A 25,631-nucleotide genomic window follows, 5' to 3' on the forward strand; every position below is an offset into this window, starting at 1 on the left:
GCCACTCAGTCAGGTCACTAGGAGTTGGTCAAGTTTCAGGGGTCATCTCAAAGATGCCCTCTGTCGTGCATTTTACATTAAATCCCACACTGGCATCAGTGCGGGTTTAATGTGCTGAGAAGTTTGATGCCAAACTTGTCAGTCTTCAGTGTAGCCATTATGGTGCTGTGGAGTTCATAATGACAAAATCCCATCACCATATACTCTTAATGGCAGCACTGCACTTACAGCGCCCAGGAATGGATCTGGGTACTGTAGGGGTACAGGGCTCATGCACCTGTACCCTCATCACTGGCATAGGACACCCTGCTGGAGGGGTGACTGAAGTATGCCAGGGCGGTGTTTTGTGGGCATGGCAGACAGGGATGTGTGCCATGTCGACTCTTCACTTTGTTTTGCACCAAGACACGCAGCCTGCAAAAGCAGTGTGTGAGTGTCAGGGCATAGGGCCTCTAAGAGCGGCACAATAAGTGCTGAAGCCCTTGGAGGTCTTCCCTGGTCACAGAGGTTCAGGATAGGGTCTTGGATTGCGTCAGATCTTTTCGGTGCCATGTAGAGTCCTGCCAGGGTTATCCCTCTGTCGCTTCTGTTCCATCTATACCGGCTCTCTCTGCCTAGCTGTTTGCAGCTGAGGTCTGTGGTACATTGATGACACCCAGGTTGTCTTAGAGCCTGATACAGACTCAGATGATATGAAAGTTGCTGGAGGTCTGTAGTTGGAGGAAGGACAAGCTTAAGTCTTCTTGGTTGTCATGATTCTTCTGGAGACACTTTGAATGGCCGCTGCAGCTGAGCACTGTTACCCTGGTAAGGACAGAGACGTCAGCACCTCACACTTTACCTCGGCTCTCTGTCAAAGAGATGTGCTTAGCTTCAACTAGAAGATTGGGCATTCCTTACAATCGCAGAGATTATGTCCCATGCACAATATTTTGTGATGTTCTACAGTAATGTCTCTGGGAAGGTGCTGGCAAAGCTTCACACTGTTAAAATTAGGGACCTGCACTTACATTCAAACTTGGCAAATACAAGCCTGTGACTACGCGACAGGAGAAGCTGGGTTGGTTAATAGTGGACCCACAATCCACTTCAGTAGTCCACGTTACCTTTAGTAAGATACTGCTTTGTGAGACCTGGGCAAGACCCTAAAATGACAGGGTTCAAACTTCGGAACAGTCACCACTTCCTGGGGTTCAAACAACATCCAATGTTCACCTTTTTCGAAAGAATGTTAAGGATCTGATTAATGCGGGTCAGGTCTCCTCGAAAGAGGGTGGCGATCCATTGCTGGGGTTTGATTAATGCCACTTGAAAGAGGGTGGCGATCCGTTACAGGGGTTTGATTAATGCCACTTGAAAGAGGGTGGCGATCCATTGCAGGGGTTTGATTAATGCCACTCGAAAGAGGGTGGCGATCCGTTGCAGGGGTTTGATTCATGTCACTTGAAAGAGGGTGGCGATCCATTGCAGGGGTTTGATTAATGCCACTTGAAAGAGGGTGGCGATCCATTGCAGGGGTTTGATTAATGCCACTCGAAAGAGGGTGGCGATCCGTTGCAGGGGTTTGATTCATGTCACTTGAAAGAGGGTGGCGATCCATTGCTGGGGTTTGATTAATGTCACTCGAAAGAGGGTGGCGATCCATTGAAGGGGTTTGATTAATGCCACTCGAAAGAGGGTGGCGATCCATTGCAGGGGTTTGATTAATGCCATTGAAAGAGGGTGGCGATCCATTGCTGGGGTTTGATTAATGCTATTGAAAGAGGGTGGCGATCCGTTACAGGGGTTTGATTAATGTCACTTGAAAGAGGGTGGTGATCCATTGCTGGGGTTTGATTAATGCCACTTGAAAGAGGGTGGTGATCTATTGATGGGGTTTGATTAATGCCACTTGAAAGAGGGTGGCGATCCATTGCAGGGGTTTGATTAATGCCACTTGAAAGAGGGTGGTGATCTATTGATGGGGTTTGATTAATGCCACTTGAAAGAGGGTGGTGATCCATTGATGGGGTTTGATTAATGCCACTTGAAAGAGGGTGGCGATCCATTGCAGGGGTTTGATTAATGCCACTTGAAAGAGGGTGAAGATCCATTGCAGGGGTTTGATTAATGCCACTTGAAAGAGGGTGGCGATCCATTGCTGGGGTTTGATTAATGCCACTTGAAAGAGGGTGGCGATCCATTGCAGGGGTTTGATTAATGCCACTTGAAAGAGGGTGAAGATCCATTGCAGGGGTTTGATTAATGCCACTTGAAAGAGGGTGGGGATCCATTGATGGGGTTTGATTAATGTCACTTGAAAGAGGGTGGTGATCCATTGCTGGGGTTTGATTAATGCCACTTGAAAGAGGGTGGTGATCTATTGATGGGGTTTGATTAATGCCACTTGAAAGAGGATGGTGATCCATTGATGGGGTTTGATTAATGCCACTTGAAAGAGGGTGGCGATCCATTGCAGGGGTTTGATTAATGCCACTTGAAAGAGGGTGAAGATCCATTGCAGGGGTTTGATTAATGCCACTTGAAAGAGGGTGGCGATCCATTGCTGGGGTTTGATTAATGCCACTTGAAAGAGGGTGGCGATCCATTGATGGGGTTTGATTAATGCCACTTGAAAGAGGGTGGCGATCCATTGAAGGGGTTTGATTAATGCCACTTGAAAAAGGGTGGTGATCCATTGATGGGGTTTGATTAATGTCACTTGAAAGAGGGTGGTGATCCATTGCAGGGGTTTGATTAATGCCACTCGAAAGAGGGTGGCGATCCATTGAAGGGGTTTGATTAATGCCACTCGAAAGAGGGTGGCGATCCATTGAAGGGGTTTGATTAATGCCACTTGAAAGAGGGTGGCGATCCATTACTGGGGTTTGATTAATGTCACTCGAAAGAGGGTGGCGATCCATTGCAGGGGTTTGATTAATGCCACTCGAAAGAGGGTGGCGATCCATTGCAGGGGTTTGATTAATGCCACTTGAAAGAGGGTGGCGATCCATTGCAGGGGTTTGATTAATGCCACTTGAAAGAGGGTGGCGATCCATTACTGGGGTTTGATTAATGTCACTCGAAAGAGGGTGGTGATCCATTGCAGGGGTTTGATTAATGCCACTCGAAAGAGGGTGGCGATCCATTGCAGGGGTTTGATTAATGCCACTTGAAAGAGGGTGGTGATCCATTGCAGGGGTTTGATTAATGCCACTTGAAAGAGGGTGGTGATCCATTGCAGGGGTTTGATTAATGCCACTTGAAAGAGGGTGGCGATCCATTGCAGGGGTTTGATTAATGCTATTGAAAGAGGGTAGTGATCCATTGATGGGGTTTGATTAATGTCACTTGAAAGAGGGTGGTGATCCATTGCTGGGGTTTGATTAATGCCACTTGAAAGAGGGTGGTGATCTATTGATGGGGTTTGATTAATGCCACTTGAAAGAGGGTGGTGATCCATTGATGGGGTTTGATTAATGCCACTTGAAAGAGGGTGGCGATCCATTGCAGGGGTTTGATTAATGCCACTTGAAAGAGGGTGAAGATCCATTGCAGGGGTTTGATTAATGCCACTTGAAAGAGGGTGGCGATCCATTGCTGGGGTTTGATTAATGCCACTTGAAAGAGGGTGGCGATCCATTGATGGGGTTTGATTAATGCCACTTGAAAGAGGGTGGCGATCCATTGAAGGGGTTTGATTAATGCCACTTGAAAAAGGGTGGTGATCCATTGATGGGGTTTGATTAATGTCACTTGAAAGAGGGTGGTGATCCATTGCAGGGGTTTGATTAATGCCACTCGAAAGAGGGTGGCGATCCATTGAAGGGGTTTGATTAATGCCACTCGAAAGAGGGTGGCGATCCATTGAAGGGGTTTGATTAATGCCACTTGAAAGAGGGTGGCGATCCATTACTGGGTTTGATTAATGTCACTCGAAAGAGGGTGGCGATCCATTGCAGGGGTTTGATTAATGCCACTCGAAAGAGGGTGGCGATCCATTGCAGGGGTTTGATTAATGCCACTCGAAAGAGGGTGGCGATCCATTGAAGGGGTTTGATTAATGCCACTTGAAAGAGGGTGGCGATCCATTGCAGGGGTTTGATTAATGCCACTTGAAAGAGGGTGGCGATCCATTACTGGGGTTTGATTAATGTCACTCGAAAGAGGGTGGTGATCCATTGCAGGGGTTTGATTAATGCCACTCGAAAGAGGGTGGCGATCCATTGCAGGGGTTTGATTAATGCCACTTGAAAGAGGGTGGTGATCCATTGCAGGGGTTTGATTAATGCCACTTGAAAGAGGGTGGTGATCCATTGCAGGGGTTTGATTAATGCCACTTGAAAGAGGGTGGCGATCCATTGCAGGGGTTTGATTAATGCTATTGAAAGAGGGTAGTGATCCATTGATGGGGTTTGATTAATGCCACTTGAAAGAGGGTGGCGATCCATTGCAGGGGTTTGATTCATGTCACTTGAAAGAGGGTGGCGATCCATTGATGGGGTTTGATTAATGCCACTTAAAAGAGGGTGGCGATCCATTGTGGGGTTTGATTAATGCCACTTGAAAGAGGGTGGCGATCCATTGCCGGGGTTTGATTAATGCCACTTGAAAGAGGGTGGCGATCCATTGCAGGGGTTTGATTAATGTCACTTGAAAGAGGGTGGCGATCCATTGATGGGGTTTGATTAATGTCACTTGAAAGAGGGTGGCGATCCATTGATGGGGTTTGATTAATGCCACTTGAAAGAGGGTGGCGATCCATTGCAGGGGTTTGATTAATGCCACTTGAAAGAGGGTGGCGATCCATTGCTGGGGTTTGATTAATGTCACTCGAAAGAGGGTGGCGATCCATTGATGGGGTTTGATTAATGCCACTTGAAAGAGGGTGGCGATCCATTGCTGGGGTTTGATTAATGCTATTGAAAGAGGGTGGCGATCCATTGCAAGGGTTTGATTAATGCCACTTGAAAGAGGGTGGCGATCCATTGCTGGGGTTTGATTAATGCCACTTGAAAGAGGGTGGCGGTCCATTGCAGGGGTTTGATTAATGCCAATCGAAAGAGGGTGGTGATCCATTGATGGGGTTTGATTAATGCCACTTGAAAGAGGGTGGCGATGCATTGCAGGGGTTTGATTAATGCCAATCGAAAGAGGGTGGTGATCCATTGATGGGGTTTGATTAATGTCACTTGAAAGAGGGTGGCGATCCATTGCAGGGGTTTGATTAATGCCACTGGAAAGAGGGTGGCGATCCATTGATGGGGTTTGATTAATGTCACTTGAAAGAGGGTGGTGATCCATTGAAGGGGTTTGATTAAAGCCACTCGAGGAGGGTATCGATCCATTGCAGGGGTTTGATTAATGCCACTCGAAAGAGGGTGGCGATCCATTGCAGGGGTTTGATTAATGCCACTTGAAAGAGGGTGGCGATCCATTGCAGGGGTTTGATTAATGCCACTTGAAAGAGGGTGGCGATCCATTACTGGGGTTTGATTAATGTCACTCGAAAGAGGGTGGTGATCCATTGCAGGGGTTTGATTAATGCCACTCGAAAGAGGGTGGCGATCCATTGCAGGGGTTTGATTAATGCCACTTGAAAGAGGGTGGTGATCCATTGCAGGGGTTTGATTAATGCCACTTGAAAGAGGGTGGTGATCCATTGCAGGGGTTTGATTAATGCCACTTGAAAGAGGGTGGCGCTCCATTGCAGGGGTTTGATTAATGCTATTGAAAGAGGGTAGTGATCCATTGATGGGGTTTGATTAATGCCACTTGAAAGAGGGTGGCGATCCATTGCAGGGGTTTGATTCATGTCACTGGAAAGAGGGTGGCGATCCATTGATGGGGTTTGATTAATGTCACTTGAAAGAGGGTGGCGATCCATTGCAGGGGTTTGATTAATGCCACTTGAAAGAGGGTGGCGATCCATTACTGGGGTTTGATTAATGTCACTCGAAAGAGGGTGGTGATCCATTGCAGGGGTTTGATTAATGCCACTCGAAAGAGGGTGGCGATCCATTGCAGGGGTTTGATTAATGCCACTTGAAAGAGGGTGGTGATCCATTGCAGGGGTTTGATTAATGCCACTTGAAAGAGGGTGGTGATCCATTGCAGGGGTTTGATTAATGCCACTTGAAAGAGGGTGGCGATCCATTGCAGGGGTTTGATTAATGCTATTGAAAGAGGGTAGTGATCCATTGATGGGGTTTGATTAATGCCACTTGAAAGAGGGTGGCGATCCATTGCAGGGGTTTGATTCATGTCACTTGAAAGAGGGTGGCGATCCATTGATGGGGTTTGATTAATGCCACTTGAAAGAGGGTGGCGATCCATTGTGGGGTTTGATTAATGCCACTTGAAAGAGGGTGGCGATCCATTGCCGGGGTTTGATTAATGCCACTTGAAAGAGGGTGGCGATCCATTGCAGGGGTTTGATTAATGTCACTTGAAAGAGGGTGGCGATCCATTGATGGGGTTTGATTAATGTCACTTGAAAGAGGGTGGCGATCCATTGATGGGGTTTGATTAATGCCACTTGAAAGAGGGTGGCGATCCATTGCAGGGGTTTGATTAATGCCACTTGAAAGAGGGTGGCGATCCATTGCTGGGGTTTGATTAATGTCACTCGAAAGAGGGTGGCGATCCATTGATGGGGTTTGATTAATGCCACTTGAAAGAGGGTGGCGATCCATTGCTGGGGTTTGATTAATGCTATTGAAAGAGGGTGGCGATCCATTGCAAGGGTTTGATTAATGCCACTTGAAAGAGGGTGGCGATCCATTGCTGGGGTTTGATTAATGCCACTTGAAAGAGGGTGGCGATCCATTGCAGGGGTTTGATTAATGCCAATCGAAAGAGGGTGGTGATCCATTGATGGGGTTTGATTAATGCCACTTGAAAGAGGGTGGCGATGCATTGCAGGGGTTTGATTAATGCCAATCGAAAGAGGGTGGTGATCCATTGATGGGGTTTGATTAATGTCACTTGAAAGAGGGTGGCGATCCATTGCAGGGGTTTGATTAATGCCACTGGAAAGAGGGTGAAGATCCATTGATGGGGTTTGATTAATGTCACTTGAAAGAGGGTGGTGATCCATTGAAGGGGTTTGATTAAAGCCACTCGAGGAGGGTATCGATCCATTGCAGGGGTTTGATTAATGCCACATGAAAGAGGGTGGCGATCCATTGATGGGGTTTGATTCATGTCACTTGAAAGAGGGTGGCGATCCATTGCAGGGGTTTGATTAATGCCACTTGAAAGAGGGTGGCGATCCATTACTGGGGTTTGATTAATGTCACTCGAAAGAGGGTGGCGATCCGTTGCAGGGGTTTGATTAATGCCACTCGAGGAGGGTATAGATCCATTGAAGGGGTTTGATTAATGCCACTTGAAAGAGGGTGAAGATCCATTGCAGGGGTTTGATTAATGACACTTTAAAGAGGGTGGCGATCCATTGCTGGGGTTTGATTAATGCCACTTGAAAGAGGGTGGCGATCCATTGATGGGGTTTGATTAATGCCACTTGAAAGAGGGTGGCGATCCATTGAAGGGGTTTGATTAATGCCACTTGAAAGAGGGTGGTGATCCATTGATGGGGTTTGATTAATGTCACTTGAAAGAGGGTGGTGATCCATTGCAGGGGTTTGATTAATGCCACTCGAAAGAGGGTGGCGATCCATTGAAGGGGTTTGATTAATGCCACTCGAAAGAGGGTGGCGATCCATTGAAGGGGTTTGATTAATGCCACTTGAAAGAGGGTGTCGATCCATTGCGGGGTTTGATTAATGCCACTTGAAAGAGGGTGGCGATCCATTGATGGGGTTTGATTAATGTCACTTGAAAGAGGGTGGTGATCCATTGCAGGGGTTTGATTAATGCCACTCGAAAGAGGGTGGCGATCCATTGAAGGGGTTTGATTAATGCCACTCGAAAGAGGGTGGCGATCCATTGAAGGGGTTTGATTAATGCCACTTGAAAGAGGGTGGCGATCCATTACTGGGGTTTGATTAATGTCACTCGAAAGAGGGTGGCGATCCATTGCAGGGGTTTGATTAATGCCACTCGAAAGAGGGTGGCGATCCATTGCAGGGGTTTGATTAATGCCACTTGAAAGAGGATGGCGATCCATTACTGGGGTTTGATTAATGTCACTCGAAAGAGGGTGGTGATCCATTGCAGGGGTTTGATTAATGCCACTTGAAAGAGGGTGGTGATCCATTGCAGGGGTTTGATTAATGCCACTTGAAAGAGGGTGGTGATCCATTGCAGGGGTTTGATTAATGCCACTTGAAAGAGGGTGGTGATCCATTGCAGGGGTTTGATTAATGCCACTTGAAAGAGGGTGGCGATCCATTGCAGGGGTTTGATTAATGCTATTGAAAGAGGGTAGTGATCCATTGATGGGGTTTGATTAATGCCACTTGAAAGAGGGTGGCGATCCATTGCAGGGGTTTGATTCATGTCACTTGAAAGAGGGTGGCGATCCATTGATGGGGTTTGATTAATGCCACTTGAAAGAGGGTGGCGATCCATTGCAGGGGTTTGATTAATGCCACTTGAAAGAGGGTGAAGATCCATTGCAGGGGTTTGATTAATGCCACTTTAAAGAGGGTGGCGATCCATTGCTGGGTTTTGATTAATGCCACTTGAAAGAGGGTGGCGATCCATTGCAGGGGTTTGATTAATGCCAATCGAAAGAGGGTGGTGATCCATTGATGGGGTTTGATTAATGCCACTTGAAAGAGGGTGGCGATCCATTGCTGGGGTTTGATTAATGCTATTGAAAGAGGGTGGCGATCCATTGCAAGGGTTTGATTAATGCCACTTGAAAGAGGGTGGCGATCCATTGCTGGGGTTTGATTAATGCCACTTGAAAGAGGGTGGCGATCCATTGCTGGGGTTTGATTAATGCTATTGAAAGAGGGTGGCGATCCATTGCAAGGGTTTGATTAATGCCACTTGAAAGAGGGTGGCGATCCATTGCTGGGGTTTGATTAATGCCACTTGAAAGAGGGTGGCGATCCATTGCAGGGGTTTGATTAATGCCAATCGAAAGAGGGTGGTGATCCATTGATGGGGTTTGATTAATGCCACTTGAAAGAGGGTGGCGATGCATTGCAGGGGTTTGATTAATGCCAATCGAAAGAGGGTGGTGATCCATTGATGGGGTTTGATTAATGTCACTTGAAAGAGGGTGGCGATCCATTGCAGGGGTTTGATTAATGCCACTGGAAAGAGGGTGGCGATCCATTGATGGGGTTTGATTAATGTCACTTGAAAGAGGGTGGTGATCCATTGAAGGGGTTTGATTAAAGCCACTCGAGGAGGGTATCGATCCATTGCAGGGGTTTGATTAATGCCACATGAAAGAGGGTGGCGATCCATTGATGGGGTTTGATTCATGTCACTTGAAAGAGGGTGGCGATCCATTGCAGGGGTTTGATTAATGCCACTTGAAAGAGGGTGGCGATCCATTACTGGGGTTTGATTAATGTCACTCGAAAGAGGGTGGCGATCCATTGATGGGGTTTGATTAATGCCACTTGAAAGAGGGTGGCGATCCATTGCTGGGGTTTGATTAATGCTATTGAAAGAGGGTGGCGATCCATTGATGGGGTTTGATTAATGCCACTTGAAAGAGGGTGGCGATCCATTGCTGGGGTTTGATTAATGCCACTTGAAAGAGGGTGGCGATCCATTGCAGGGGTTTGATTAATGCCAATCGAAAGAGGGTGGTGATCCATTGATGGGGTTTGATTAATGCCACTTGAAAGAGGGTGGCGATCCATTGCTGGGGTTTGATTAATGCCACATGAAAGAGGGTGGTGATCCATTGATGGGGTTTGATTAATGCCACATGAAAGAGGGTGGTGATCCATTGATGGGGTTTGATTAATGTCACTTGAAAGAGGGTGGTGATCCATTGATGGGGTTTGATTAATGTCACTGGAAAGAGGGTGGTGATCCATTGATGAGGTTTGATTAATGCCACTGGAAAGAGGGTGGTGATCCATTGATGGGGTTTGATTAATGCCATTGAAAGAGGGTGGTGATCCATTGATGGGGTTTGATTAATGCCCTTGAAAGAGGGTGGTGATCCATTGATGGGGTTTAATTAATGCCATTGAAAGAGGGTGGTAATCCATTGATGGGGTTTGATTAATGCCACTTGAAAGAGGGTGGCGATCCATTGCAGGGGTTTGATTAATGCCACTGGAAAGAGGGTGGTGATCCATTGATGGGGTTTGATTAATGCCATTGAAAGAGGGTGGTGATCCATTGATGGGGTTTGATTAATGCCACTTGAAAGAGGGTGGCGATCCATTGCTGGGGTTTGATTAATGCCACTCGAAAGAGGGTGGCGATCCATTGCAGGGGTTTGATTAATGTCACTCGAAAGAGGGTGGCGATCCATTGAAGGGGTTTGATTAATGCCACTCGAAAGAGGGTGGCGATCCGTTGCAGGGGTTTGATTAATGCCACTTGAAAGAGGGTGGCGATCCATTGCTGGGGTTTGATTAATGCCACTTGAAAGAGGGTGGCGATCCATTGCTGGGGTTTGATTAATGCCACTCGAAAGAGGGTGGCGATCCGTTGCAGGGGTTTGATTAATGCCACTCGAGGAGGGTATCGATCCATTGCAGGGGTTTGATTAATGTCACTTGAAAGAGGGTGGCGATCCATTGCAGGGGTTTGATTAATGCCACTTGAAAGAGGGTGGCGATCCATTGCTGGGGTTTGAATAATGTCACTCGAAAGAGGGTGGCGATCCATTGCTGGGGTTTGATTAATGCCACTTGAAAGAGGGTGGCGATCCATTGCAGGGGTTTGAATAATGTCACTCGAAAGAGGGTGGCGATCCATTGCAGGGGTTTGAATAATGTCACTCGAAAGAGGGTGGTGATCCATTGATGGGGTTTGATTAATGCCACTTGAAAGAGGGTGGCGATCCGTTGCTGGGGTTTGATTAATGCCACTTGAAAGAGGGTGGTGATCCGTTGCAGGGGTTTGATTAATGCCACTTGAAAGAGGGTGGCGATCCGTTGCTGGGGTTTGATTAATACCACTTGAAAGAGGGTGGTGATCTATTGATGGGGTTTGATTCATGTCACTCGAAAGAGGGTGGTGATCCGTTGCAGGGGTTTGATTAATGTCACTCGAAAGAGGGTGGTGATCCATTGCAGGGGTTTGATTAATGCCACTCGAAAGAGGGTGGCGATCCATTGCAGGGGTTTGATTAATGTCACTCGAAAGAGGGTGGCGATCCATTGCTGGGGTTTGATTAATGCCACTTGAAAGAGGGTGGCGATCCATTGCAGGGGTTTGAATAATGTCACTCGAAAGAGGGTGGCAATCCATTGCAGGGGTTTGATTAATGCCACTTGAAAGAGGGTGGCGATCCGTTGCTGGGGTTTGATTAATGCCACTTGAAAGAGGGTGGCGATCCGTTGCAGGGGTTTGATTAATGCCACTTGAAAGAGGGTGGCGATCCGTTGCTGGGGTTTGATTAATGCCACTTGAAAGAGGGTGGTGATCTATTGATGGGGTTTGATTCATGTCACTCGAAAGAGGGTGGTGATCCGTTGCAGGGGTTTGATTAATGTCACTCGAAAGAGGGTGGTGATCCATTGCAGGGGTTTGATTAATGCCACTCGAAAGAGGGTGGCGATCCATTGCAGGGGTTTGATTAATGCCACTTGAAAGAGGGTTAAGATCCATTGCAGGGGTTTGATTAATGCCACTCGAAAGAGGGTGGCGATCCATTGCAGGAGTTTGATTAATGCCACTCGAAAGAGGGTGGCGATCCATTGCAGGGGTTTGATTAATGTCACTCGAAAGAGGGTGGCGATCCATTGCAGGGGTTTGATTAATGTCACTCGAAAGAGGGTGGCGATCCATTGCTGGGGTTTGATTAATGTCACTTGAAAGAGGGTGGCGATCCATTGCAGGGGTTTGATTAATGCCACTCGAAAGAGGGTGGCGATCCATTGCTGGGGTTTGATTAATGTCACTTGAAAGAGGGTGGTGATCCATTGATGGGGTTTGATTAATGCCACTTGAAAGAGGGTGGCGATCCATTGATGGGGTTTGATTAATGTCACTCGAAAGAGGGTGGAGATCCATTGATGGGGTTTGATTAATGTCACTCGAAAGAGGGTGGAGATCCATTGATGGGGTTTGATTAATGTCACTCGAAAGAGGGTGGAGATCCATTGATGGGGTTTGATTAATGTCACTTGAAAGAGGGTGGTGATCCATTGATGGGGTTTGATTAATGTCACTTGAAAGAGGGTGGCGATCCATTGCTGGGGTTTGATTAATGTCACTTGAAAGAGGGTGGCGATCCATTGCAGGGGTTTGATTAATGCCACTCGAAAGAGGGTGGCGATCCATTGCTGGGGTTTGATTAATGTCATTTGAAAGAGGGTGGTGATCCATTGATGGGGTTTGATTAATGCCACTTGAAAGAGGGTGGCGATCCATTGATGGGGTTTGATTAATGTCACTCGAAAGAGGGTGGAGATCCATTGATGGGGTTTGATTAATGTCACTCGAAAGAGGGTGGAGATCCATTGCTGGGGTTTGATTAATGTCACTTTAAAGAGGGTGGTGATCCATTGATGGGGTTTGATTAATGCCACTTGAAAGAGGGTGGTGATCCATTGATGGGGTTTGATTAATGTCACTCGAAAGAGGGTGGAGATCCATTGATGGGGTTTGATTAATGTCACTCGAAAGAGGGTGGAGATCCATTGATGGGGTTTGATTAATGTCACTCGAAAGAGGGTCGCGATCCATTGCAGGGGTTTGATTAATGCCACTTGAAAGAGGGTGGCGATCCATTGATGGGGTTTGATTAATGCCACATGAAAGAGGGTGGCGATCCATTGCTGGGGTTTGATTAATGCCACTTGAAAGAGGGTGGCGATCCATTGCTGGGGTTTGATTAATGCCACTTGAAAGAGGGTGGCGATCCATTGATGGGGTTTGATTAATGCCACTCGAAAGGGGGTGGCGATCCACTGATGGGGTTTGACTCATGCCACTTGAAAGAGGGTGGCGAATCCGATCCATTGCAGGGGTTTGATTAATGCCACTCGAAAGAGGGTGGCGATCCATTGCATGGGTTTGATTAATGCCACTCGAAAGAGGGTGGCGATCCATTGATGGGGTTTGATTAATACCACTTGAAAGAAGTTGGCGATCCATTGCTGGGGTTTGATTAATGTCACTCGATAGAGGGTGGCGATCCATTGCATGGGTTTGATTAATGCCACTTGAAAGAGGGGGGCGATCCGTTGCAGGGGTTTGATTAATGTCACTTGAAAGAGGGTGAAGATCCATTGCAGGGGTTTGATTAATGCCACTTGAAAGAGGGTGATGATCCATTGATGGGGTTTGATTAATGCCACTTGAAAAAGGGTGGCGATCCATTGCTGGGGTTTGATTAATGTCACTTGAAAGAGGGTGGCGATCCATTGCAGGGGTTTGATTAATGCCACTCGAAAGAGGGTGGCGATCCATTGCATGGGTTTGATTAATGCCACTTGAAAGAGAGTGGCGATCCATTGAAGGGGTTTGATTAATGCCACTTGAAAGAGAGTGGCGATCCATTGAAGGGGTTTGATTAATGCCACTTGAAAGAGGGTGGTGATCCATTGCTGGGGTTTGATTAATGCCACTCGAGGAGGGTATCGATCCATTGCAGGGGTTTGATTAATGCCACTCGAAAGAGGGTGGCGATCCATTGCAGGGCTTTGATTAATGCCATTGAAAGAGGGTGGCGATCCATTGCAGGGGTTTGATTAATGCCACTTGAAAGAGGGTGGCGATCCATTGATGGGGTTTGATTAATGCCACTTGAAAGAGGGTGGCGATCCGTTGCTGGGGTTTGATTAATGCCACTTGAAAGAGGGTGGCGATCCGTTGCTGGGGTTTGATTAATGCCACTCGAAAGAGGGTGAAGATCCATTGCAGGGGTTTGATTAATGCCACTTGAAAGAGGGTGGCGATCCATTGCTGGGGTTTGATTAATGCCACTCGAAAGAGGGTGAAGATCCATTGCAGGGGTTTGATTAATGCCACTTGAAAGAGGGTGGCGATCCATTGCAGGGGTTTGATTAATGCCACTTGAAAGAGGGTGGCGATCCATTGCAGGGGTTTGATTCATGTCACTCGAAAGAAAGTGGCGATCCATTGCAGGGGTTTGATTAATGCCACTCGAAAGAGGGTGGCGATCCATTGCAGGGGTTTGATTAATGTCACTTGAAAGAGGGTGGCGATCCATTGCAGGGGTTTGATTAATGTCACTTGAAAGAGGGTGGCGATCCATTGCAGGGGTTTGATTAATGCCTCTCGATAGAGGGTGGCGATCCATTGCAGGGGTTTGATTCATGCCACTCGAGAGAGGGTGGCGATCCATTGCAGGGGTTTGATTAATGTCACTTGAAAGAGGGTGGCGATCCATTGCAGGGGTTTGATTAATGTCACTTGAAAGAGGGTATCGATCCATTGCAGGGGTTTGATTCATGCCACTCGAGAGAGGGTATCGATCCATTGCAGGGGTTTGATTAATGTCACTCGAAAGTGGGTGGCGATCCATTGCTGGGGTTTGATTAATGTCACTCGAAAGAGGGTGGCGATCCATTGATGGGGTTTGATTAATGCCACTTGAAAGAGGGTGGCGATCCATGGCTGGGGTTTGATTAATGTCACTCGAAAGAGGGTGGCGATCCATTGATGGGGTTTGATTAATGCCACTTGAAAGAGGGTGGCGATCCATTGTGGGGTTTGATTAATGCCACTTGAAAGAGGGTGGCGATCCATTGCATGGGTTTGATTAATGTCACTTGAAAGAGGGTGGCGATCCGTTGCAGGGGTTTGATTAATGTCACTCGAAAGAGGGTGGCGATCCATTGCTGGGGTTTGATTAATGCCATTGAAAGAGGGTGGCGATCCATTGCTGGGGTTTGATTAATGCCACTCGAGGAGGGTATCGATCCATTGCAGGGGTTTGATTAATGCCACATGAAAGAGGGTGGCGATCCATTGATGGGGTTTGATTAATGCCACTTGAAAGAGGGTGGCGATCCATTGCAGGGGTTTGATTAATGCCACATGAAAGAGGGTGGCGATCCATTGCAGGGGTTTGATTAATGCCACTTGAAAGAGGGTGGTGATCCATTGATGGGGTTTGATTAATGCCACTTGAAAGAGGGTGGTGATCCATTGCAGGGGTTTGATTAATGCCATTGAAAGAGGGTGGCGATCCATTGCTGGGGTTTGATTAATGCCACTCGAGGAGGGTATCGATCCATTGCAGGGGTTTGATTAATGCCACTTGAAAGAGGGTGGTGATCCGTTGCACGGGTTTGATTAATGCCATTGAAAGAGGGTGGCGATCCATTGCTGGGGTTTGATTAATGCCACTCGAGGAGGGTATCGATCCATTGATGGGGTTTGATTAATGCCACTTGAAAGAGGGTGGCGATCCATTGCAGGGGTTTGATTAATGCCACTTGAAAGAGGGTGGCGATCCATTGCAGGGGTTTGATTAATGCCACTTGAAAGAGGGTGGCGATCCATTGCAGGGGTTTGATTAATGCCACATGAAAGAGGGTGGCGATCCATTGCAGGGGTTTGATTAATGCCACTTGAAAGAGGGTGGTGATCCATTGCAGGGGTTTGATTAATGCCACTTGAAAGAGGGTGGCGATCCATTGCAGGGGTTTGATTAATGCCACTTGAAAGAGGGTGGCGATCCATTATAGGGGTTCGACTGTGCTTGTATTTTGTCTTGCCAGGGTCCCTACAAAATGAGATACTTATTCTGTTGCCCCATGAAGCTGTCAATTCAAAGTAAACAGCTATGCGTTATCAATGAAGAACAAACCGAGAGAAGTCATGTAATTACATCTGCTGGTTCCGGATTTTAAGGAGTCACAAATGCAAGGTCCAGCCTGAGAGCTTTCAGCTAGCTGAATGTGCAATACCACTGGTATAGTGATGGCCGTGGGTGTTCAATGTTTTAATTCCTGTTATAGACACAAAGGGGGAGATTTACAAAAAATCCATTCACAGCAGTGCAGCCCTCACGAGGCAGGACTACATTGCACCGGCGCTGATTACAGTTTAGTGCTAGAAATAACGGGAAAGTAATGCAAAGCAGCGCATTGCGCTGCTTTGTATTTTTTAGCACCAAGGGAGCGTAACATGGGAGGAGCATCGGCATCCTCACGCAACCACTCAAGGTTTCTGACGCTGAACCCAATGTGATATACAAAGTAAACAGGGTTTCGCGTGAGAAAACTGCACCCTTTCAGAGTAGCCGCAAGGAAGGAGAAATGCTTCCTTTTCCGACTCTGCATGTGTGCTGCACTGTACAGCACGCATACAAAGTGGGAAAAGCTTTAAAGTGAGTCTAAGCTTAGTATATTGTACTGGAAGGCTTCCCTTCCAGCACAAAACCTATGCTAGGCTCATGGAGACACTCTTGCAGAATGGCGCAAAGGTGTCTGCGAGGCGCACAGCGTTGCAGGGGAAGACTGTTTATAGGATAGGGTAAATATTTATATAGCGCACTAAAACAAGATGGTATCAAGGCGCTGGGCGAGACGAAAGAGAGACTATCACCAACCAGCGAAGAGGCAAAGAGACAGGTCTTTAACAACTTCCTAAAGGACTCGAGTGACTCCGCCGCGGAAATAAGGGGGGCAAAGAGTTCTGGAGCTTAGCGGCCGAAAGAAAATGAGCGGCCACCCCATTTGGACTTACGAAATCTAGGAGAAACACGTTTATTCTGGGTAGAAGATCTCAAGGTTCTACCTGGAGTGTACCGATGGAGTAAGGTTTTGAGACGGGATGCGCCTACATAGCTATGTATATCGAGTTCAGAGTCTTAAAGGTGATACGCATCCTGATCGGAAGCCAATGCAAGGCCCGAATACCTTCCCTAAGGGACTGGTGTTGAGGGATGTTAAGAATAAGCCTAGCCGCAGCGTTTTACACGACCTGAAGCTCGTTCAGAGAGCCTGTGCTGAGGTTAAGGTATAAATGAATGCATTGGAATAGTCTAACCGAGCGGTCACTAGTGCAATGATGACGGGCCGATGTAGCTCCGAGGGAATGAACGGCAGCACTTTCGTCAGAGTTTTAAGAATAGAGAAGCAGGTGCAGGTTCCTGCACATAAATGATCTTTAAATGGCGTCTTGTAACTTCTATGTGAGCTGTTTAATGCATCACACATAGAAGTTGCAAAAGGTCAGTTTTTTAAATGATCATGTGCAGGAAGGGTCACCTTCCTGCACATAAGAAATCAATGGTGTTTTGCTGTTTCCATGTCTGCTGCACAACGCGGCACTCGTGGAACAGCAAAAACAAAAGGAAATTAAACATTTCTCCTCATTACGCCAGGGTAAGACCAGGTTTCCCGGGTCTTCATTTCCGTGCTGCCCCATATTTACGCCACCCTTGTAAATATGGAGCAGCGATAAAATTTCAATGGATGTTGTGGTGGAACGTCTACCACAACACCCGTTTCCCACCCCGATAAATTCAGTGTCCAGTAGTGGCTGGCAGGCGGCGAGGGTGGAGGGGCAGAGTTAGGGGGGGGAACAGCACGGGACAAAATAAAATATATAAAATGTTTTACGTATATCGCTGTCCGCGTTTTTCCTCTGTTTCTTTGGGAGTCTTGGAACCAGGAAGCACCCAGGCTCCCCACAGCCAATCAAAATGCTGCAATGCAGGGTTGTGCTTGGCTCCCCTAAGCCAACCACAATGCTGCAATGCAGGCTGTGATTGGTCTGATCGCCGTGGAACGGAGATCAGATGGGGACTGGGACCCTTTGCATGTTCGCCGCCAGGCTGTGTAATGCAGCCTGTGGGGAACATACAAAGTGCGCATGGCTGTTTGGCCGGGCCAAGACAGCCTGCCAAGCAGTCATGCACACTTGGATTGTGCACACCACTCCTCCCCCTGTGCCTCCAGCCCCGCCCGCCCCGCCCTAAACCATCCCCGAACCTGAGAAAAACAAAACTACAATAACTCTGTTATTATAGTTTTATTTTTCCTGCTCGAAGAGCGGTGGGCCGACGCTCCTCTGCCTTAGCAAAGGAGCCGCCCCTGATAGCATGAACGGGTGCCTTATTAACAAGGGGTTCATAAGGGGTTAAGCCTCGTTAAGTGGCTTAACGCCGCTTTATGAATAAGGCAAAGCCCCTAACGCCACCACAGCGCTGAGAAAAGTGACGTTATGTTGGCCATAGGGCCATAGGGGCTTGTAAATATGCTCCTTAGGGCTTTGAGTATTCTCTTTAGTTCAAAAGACACAAAAGACACCACATACCTCCTTCGTCATTGCTGTAGGGGTAGACGACCACCATTGCTCCTCCGTGGAGGACCGCAGACAATACAAAGTTCTCACTGCGGAACCACGTCATCACGGCTTGGGTTTCAGGCTCGCGGGGCACTGGGTTCTTGGTAAAGAAGTCTGGGAAGTTGCGATTCAGATCCACACCATGGAAGTTGGTCCTGTGAAGAAACAGGTCAAACATCTTTTTGAAGAGTGAACCCCAGTGCTTTGTCTACCCTCCAGGAACCCAATGTAGCCAGGCTACCCCGCTCAACAGCAATCTGCTTTACCTGCCTTGCTCCCCATCGCAGTCCCCGGGGACAGCAACCTTGAAGCCGTCGGGGTTCATCGCTGGAAGAACGTGGATCCTGGTGCTGTTTATCAGAGCGGTGATGTTCGGGTCCTGGCCATAGTGTGTCAGAAGGTGGTGGACAAGGTGAAGCAGGAGCTCCCGGCCAACGGGCTGCAGAAAGGAACAGTCTGAGCACTGTGGAACAAACTACAACATCTCTTATTTACACAGCCTGAAATCACCGGGCATGTCCTAGTCCAGAGGGGGGCTCGGACAGACGTACAGACTCACGTATACATGTGGAACCAACTACAACACCTCTTATTTACACAGCCTGATATCACCGGGCATGTCCTAGTCCAGAGGGGGGCTCGGACAGACGTACAGACTCACGAGTACATGTGGAACCAACTACAACATCTCTTATTTACACAGCCTGATATCACCGGGCATGTCCTAGTCCAGAGGGGGGCTCGGACAGATGTACAGACTCACGAGTACATGTGGAACCAACTACAACACCTCTTATTTACACAGCCTGAAATCACCGGGCATGTCCTAGTCCAGAGGGGTGCTCGGACAGACGTACAGACTCATGTATACATGTGGAACCAACTACAACACCTCTTATTTACACAGCCTGATATCACGGGCATGTCCTAGTCCAGAGGGGGGCTCGGACAGACGTACAGACTCACGTATACATGTGGAACCAACTACAACACCTCTTATTTACACAGCCTGAAATCACCGGGCATGTCCTAATCCAGAGGGGTGCTCGGACAGACGTACAGACTCACGAGTACATGTGGAACCAACTACAACACCTCTTATTTACACAGCCTGATATCACCGGGCATGTCCCAGTCCAGAGGGGGGCTCGGACAGACGTACAGACTCATGTATACATGTGGAACCAACTACAACACCTCTTATTTACACAGCCTGAAATCACCGGGCATGTCCTAGTCCAGAGGGGGGCTCGGACAGACGTACAGACTCACGTATACATGTGGAACCAACTACAACACCTCTTATTTACACAGCCTGAAATCACCGGGCATGTCCTAGTCCAGAGGGGGGCTCGGACAGACGTACAGACTCATGTATACATGTGGAACCAACTACAACATCTCTTATTTACACAGCCTGAAATCACCGGACATGTCCCAGTCCAGAGGGGTGCTCGGACAGACGTACAGACCTATGTATACATGTGGAACCAACTACAACATCTCTTATTTACACAGCCTGATATCACCGGGCATGTCCTAGTCCAGAGGGGGGCTCGGACAGACGTACAGACTCACGTATACATGTGGAACCAACTACAACACCTCTTATTTACACAGCCTGCAATCACCGGGCATGTCCTAGTCCAGACTCGGACAGACGTACAGACTCACGTATACATGTGGAACCAACTACAACACCTCTTATTTACACAGCCTGCAATCACCGGGCATGTCCTAGTCCAGAGGGGTGCTCGGACAGACGTACAGACTCATGTATACATGTGGAACCGACTACAACACCTCTTATTTACACAGCCTGAAATCACCGGGCATGTCCTAGTCCAGAGGGGTGCTCGGACAGACGTACAGACTCATGTATACATGTGGAACCGACTACAACACCTCTTATTTACACAGCCTGAAATCACCGGGCATGTCCTAGTCCAGAGGGGTGCTCGGACAGACGTACAGACTCACGAGTACATGTGGAACCAACTACAACATCTCTTATTTACACAGCCTGAAATCACCGGGCATGTCCTAGTCCAGAGGGGTGCTCGGACAGACGTACAGACTCACGAGTACATGTGGAACCAACTACAACATCTCTTATTTACACAGCCTGAAATCACCGGGCATGTCCTAGTCCAGACTCGGACAGACGTACAGACTCACGTATACATGTGGAACCAACTACAACATCTCTTATTTACACAGCCTGAAATCACCGGGCATGTCATAGTCCAGAGGGGTGCTCGGACAGACGTACAGACTCATGTATACATGTGGAACCAACTACAACATGTCTTATTTACACAGCCTGCAATCACCGGGTATGTCCTAGTCCAGAGGGGTGCTCGGACAGACGTACAGACTCATGTATACATGTGGAACCGACTACAACACCTCTTATTTACACAGCCTGAAATCACCGGACATGTCCCAGTCCAGAGGGGTGCTCGGACAGACGTACAGACTCACGTATACATGTGGAACCAACTACAACATGTCTTATTTACACAGCCTGAAATCACCGGGCATGTCCTAGTCCAGAGGGGTGCTCGGACAGACGTACAGACTCACGAGTACATGTGGAACCAACTACAACATCTCATATTTACAGAGCCTGAAATCACCGGACATGTCCCAGTCCAGAGGGGTGCTCGGACAGACGTACAGACTCATGTATACATGTGGAACCAACTACAACATGTCTTATTTACACAGCCTGCAATCACCGGGCATGTCCTAGTCCAGACTCTGACAGACGTACAGACTCATGTATACATGTGGAACCAACTACAACACCTCTTATTTACACAGCCTGCAATCACCGGGTATGTCCTAGTCCAGACTCGGACAGACGTACAGACTCATGTATACATGTGGAACCAACTACAACACCTCTTATTTACACAGCCTGATATCACCGGGTATGTCCTAGTCCAGAGGGGTGCTCGGACAGACGTACAGACTCACGTATACATGTGGAACCAACTACAACACCTCCTATTTACACAGCCTGATATCACCGGGCATGTCCTAGTCCAGAGGGGGGCTCGGACAGACGTACAGACTCATGTATACATGTGGAACCAACTACAACACCTCTTATTTACACAGCCTGAAATCACCGGGCATGTCCTAGTCCAGAGGGGGGCTCGGACAGACGTACAGACTCATGTATACATGTGGAACCAACTACAACATGTCTTATTTACACAGCCTGCAATCACCGGGTATGTCCTAGTCCAGAGGGGTGCTCGGACAGACGTACAGACTCATGTATACATGTGGAACCAACTACAACACCTCTTATTTACACAGCCTGAAATCACCGGGCATGTCCTAGTCCAGAGGGGTGCTCGGACAGACGTACAGACTCACGAGTACATGTGGAACCAACTACAACATCTCTTATTTACACAGCCTGCAATCACCGGGCATGTCATAGTCCAGAGGGGGGCTCGGACAGACGTACAGACTCATGTATACATGTGGAACCAACTACAACACCTCTTATTTACACAGCCTGAAATCACCGGGCATGTCCTAGTCCAGAGGGGTGCTCGGACAGACGTACAGACTCACGAGTACATGTGGAACCAACTACAACATCTCTTATTTACACAGCCTGCAATCACCGGGTATGTCCTAGTCCAGAGGGGTGCTCGGACAGACGTACAGACTCATGTATACATGTGGAACCAACTACAACACCTCTTATTTACACAGCCTGAAATCACCGGGCATGTCCTAGTCCAGAGGGGTGCTCGGACAGACGTACAGACTCACGAGTACATGTGGAACCAACTACAACATCTCTTATTTACACAGCCTGCAATCACCGGGCATGTCATAGTCCAGAGGGGGGCTCGGACAGACGTACAGACTCACGAGTACATGTGGAACCAAATACAACATCTCTTATTTACACAGCCTGCAATCACCGGGTATGTCCTAGTCCAGAGGGGTGCTCGGACAGACGTACAGACTCATGTATACATGTGGAACCGACTACAACACCTCTTATTTACACAGCCTGAAATCACCGGACATGTCCCAGTCCAGAGGGGTGCTCGGACAGACGTACAGACTCACGTATACATGTGGAACCAACTACAACATGTCTTATTTACACAGCCTGAAATCACCGGGCATGTCCTAGTCCAGAGGGGTGCTCGGACAGACGTACAGACTCATGTATACATGTAAAACCAACTACAACATCTCTTATTTACACAGCCTGAAATCACCGGGCATGTCCTAATCCAGAGGGGTGCTCGGACAGACGTACAGACTCACGAGTACATGTGGAACCAACTACAACATCTCATATTTACAGAGCCTGAAATCACCGGACATGTCCCAGTCCAGAGGGGTGCTCGGACAGACGTACAGACTCATGTATACATGTGGAACCAACTACAACATGTCTTATTTACACAGCCTGCAATCACCGGGCATGTCCTAGTCCAGACTCTGACAGACGTACAGACTCATGTATACATGTGGAACCAACTACAACACCTCTTATTTACACAGCCTGCAATCACCGGGCATGTCCTAGTCCAGACTCGGACAGACGTACAGACTCATGTATACATGTGGAACCAACTACAACACCTCTTATTTACACAGCCTGATATCACCGGGTATGTCCTAGTCCAGAGGGGTGCTCGGACAGACGTACAGACTCACGTATACATGTGGAACCAACTACAACACCTCTTATTTACACAGCCTGAAATCACCGGGCATGTCCTAGTCCAGAGGGGTGCTCGGACAGACGTACAGACTCATGTATACATGTGGAACCAACTACAACATGTCTTATTTACACAGCCTGCAATCACCGGGTATGTCCTAGTCCAGAGGGGTGCTCGGACAGACGTACAGACTCATGTATACATGTGGAACCAACTACAACACCTCTTATTTACACAGCCTGAAATCACCGGGCATGTCCTAGTCCAGAGGGGTGCTCGGACAGACGTACAGACTCACGAGTACATGTGGAACCAACTACAACACCTCTTATTTACACAGCCTGATATCACCGGGCATGTCATAGTCCAGAGGGGGGCTCGGACCGATGTACAGACTCATGTATACATGTGGAACCAACTACAACATGTCTTATTTACACAGCCTGAAATCACCGGGCATGTCCTAGTCCAGAGGGGGGCTCGGACAGACGTACAGACTCATGTATACATGTGGAACCGACTACAACATCTCTTATTTACACAGCCTGAAATCACCGGGCATGTCCTAGTCCAGAGGGGTGCTCGGACAGACGTACAGACTCATGTATACATGTGGAACCAACTACAACACCTCTTATTTACACAGCCTGAAATCACCGGGCATGTCCTAGTCCAGAGGGGTGCTCGGACAGACGTACAGACTCACGTATACATGTGGAACCAACTACAACACCTCTTATTTACACAGCCTGAAATCACCGGGCATGTCCTAGTCCAGAGGGGTGCTCGGACAGACGTACAGACTCATGTATACATGTGGAACCAACTACAACACCTCTTATTTACACAGCCTGAAATCACCGGGCATGTCCTAATCCAGAGGGGTGCTCGGACAGACGTACAGACTCACGAGTACATGTGGAACCAACTACAACACCTCTTATTTACACAGCCTGCAATCACCGGGCATGTCCTAGTCCAGACTCGGACAGACGTACAGACTCACGTATACATGTGGAACCAACTACAACACCTCTTATTTACACAGCCTGAAATCACCGGGTATGTCCTAGTCCAGAGGGGGGCTCGGACAGACGTACAGACTCATGTATACATGTGGAACCAACTACAACACCTCTTATTTACACAGCCTGAAATCACCGGGCATGTCCTAGTCCAGAGGGGTGCTCGGACAGACGTACAGACTCACGTATACATGTGGAACCAACTACAACACCTCTTATTTACACAGCCTGAAATCACCGGGCATGTCCTAGTCCAGAGGGGTGCTCGGACAGACGTACAGACTCACGTATACATGTGGAACCAACTACAACACCTCTTATTTACACAGCCTGAAATCACCGGGCATGTCCTAGTCCAGACTCGGACAGACGTACAGACTCACGTATACATGTGGAACCAACTACAACATGTCTTATTTACACAGCCTGAAATCACCGGGCATGTCCTAGTCCAGAGGGGGGCTCGGACAGGCGTACAGACTCATGTATACATGTGGAACCAACTACAACATGTCTTATTTACACAGCCTGAAATCACCGGGCATGTCCTAGTCCAGAGGGGGGCTCGGACAGACGTACAGACTCATGTATACATGTGGAACCGACTACAACATCTCTTATTTACACAGCCTGATATCACCGGGCATGTCCTAGTCCAGAGGGGTGCTCGGACAGACGTACAGACTCATGTATACATGTGGAACCGACTACAACACCTCTTATTTACACAGCCTGAAATCACCGGACATGTCCCAGTCCAGAGGGGTGCTCGGACAGACGTACAGACTCATGTATACATGTGGAACCAACTACAACATCTCTTATTTACACAGCCTGATATCACCGGGCATGTCCTAGTCCAGAGGGGTGCTCGGACAGACGTACAGACTCATGTATACATGTGGAACCAACTACAACATCTCTTATTTACACAGCCTGAAATCACCGGGCATGTCCTAGTCCAGACTCGGACAGACGTACAGACTCATGTATACATGTGGAACCAACTACAACATCTCTTATTTACACAGCCTGATATCACCGGGCATGTCCTAGTCCAGAGGGGTGCTCGGACAGACGTACAGACTCATGTATACATGTGGAACCAACTACAACACCTCTTATTTACACAGCCTGATATCACCGGGCATGTCCTAGTCCAGAGGGGGGCTCGGACAGACGTACAGACTCACGAGTACATGTGGAACCAACTACAACACCTCTTATTTACACAGCCTGCAATCACCGGGCATGTCCTAGTCCAGAGGGGGGCTCGGACAGACGTACAGACTCACGTATACATGTGGAACCAACTACAACACCTCTTATTTACACAGCCTGATATCACCGGGCATGTCCTAGTCCAGAGGGGTGCTCGGACAGACGTACAGACTCATGTATACATGTGGAACCAACTACAACACCTCTTATTTACACAGCCTGATATCACCGGGCATGTCCTAGTCCAGAGGGGGGCTCGGACAGACGTACAGACTCACGAGTACATGTGGAACCAACTACAACACCTCTTATT

General features: G+C 48.1%; 1 protein-coding gene across 2 annotated transcripts in view; it reads right to left on the reverse strand.

Moving 5' to 3' along the window:
• LOC144761119 (carboxypeptidase M-like) overlaps window positions 1-25,631 on the reverse strand; it is a 160,861-nt gene that overhangs the window by 53,452 nt on the left and 81,778 nt on the right. For both annotated transcript variants that reach the window (XM_078646577.1, XM_078646575.1), the window contains exons 4-5: window positions 18,627-18,799; window positions 18,331-18,515 (exon numbers count right to left, since the gene is read on the reverse strand). In XM_078646577.1, coding sequence (XP_078502703.1) covers window positions 18,331-18,515; window positions 18,627-18,799 — 358 coding nt within the window. The remainder of the gene's footprint in view (window positions 1-18,330; window positions 18,516-18,626; window positions 18,800-25,631) is intronic.

This window comes from Lissotriton helveticus, chromosome 5_2 (assembly GCF_964261635.1).
Source record: "Lissotriton helveticus chromosome 5_2, aLisHel1.1, whole genome shotgun sequence".
Classification (NCBI taxonomy): domain Eukaryota; kingdom Metazoa; phylum Chordata; class Amphibia; order Caudata; family Salamandridae; genus Lissotriton; species Lissotriton helveticus.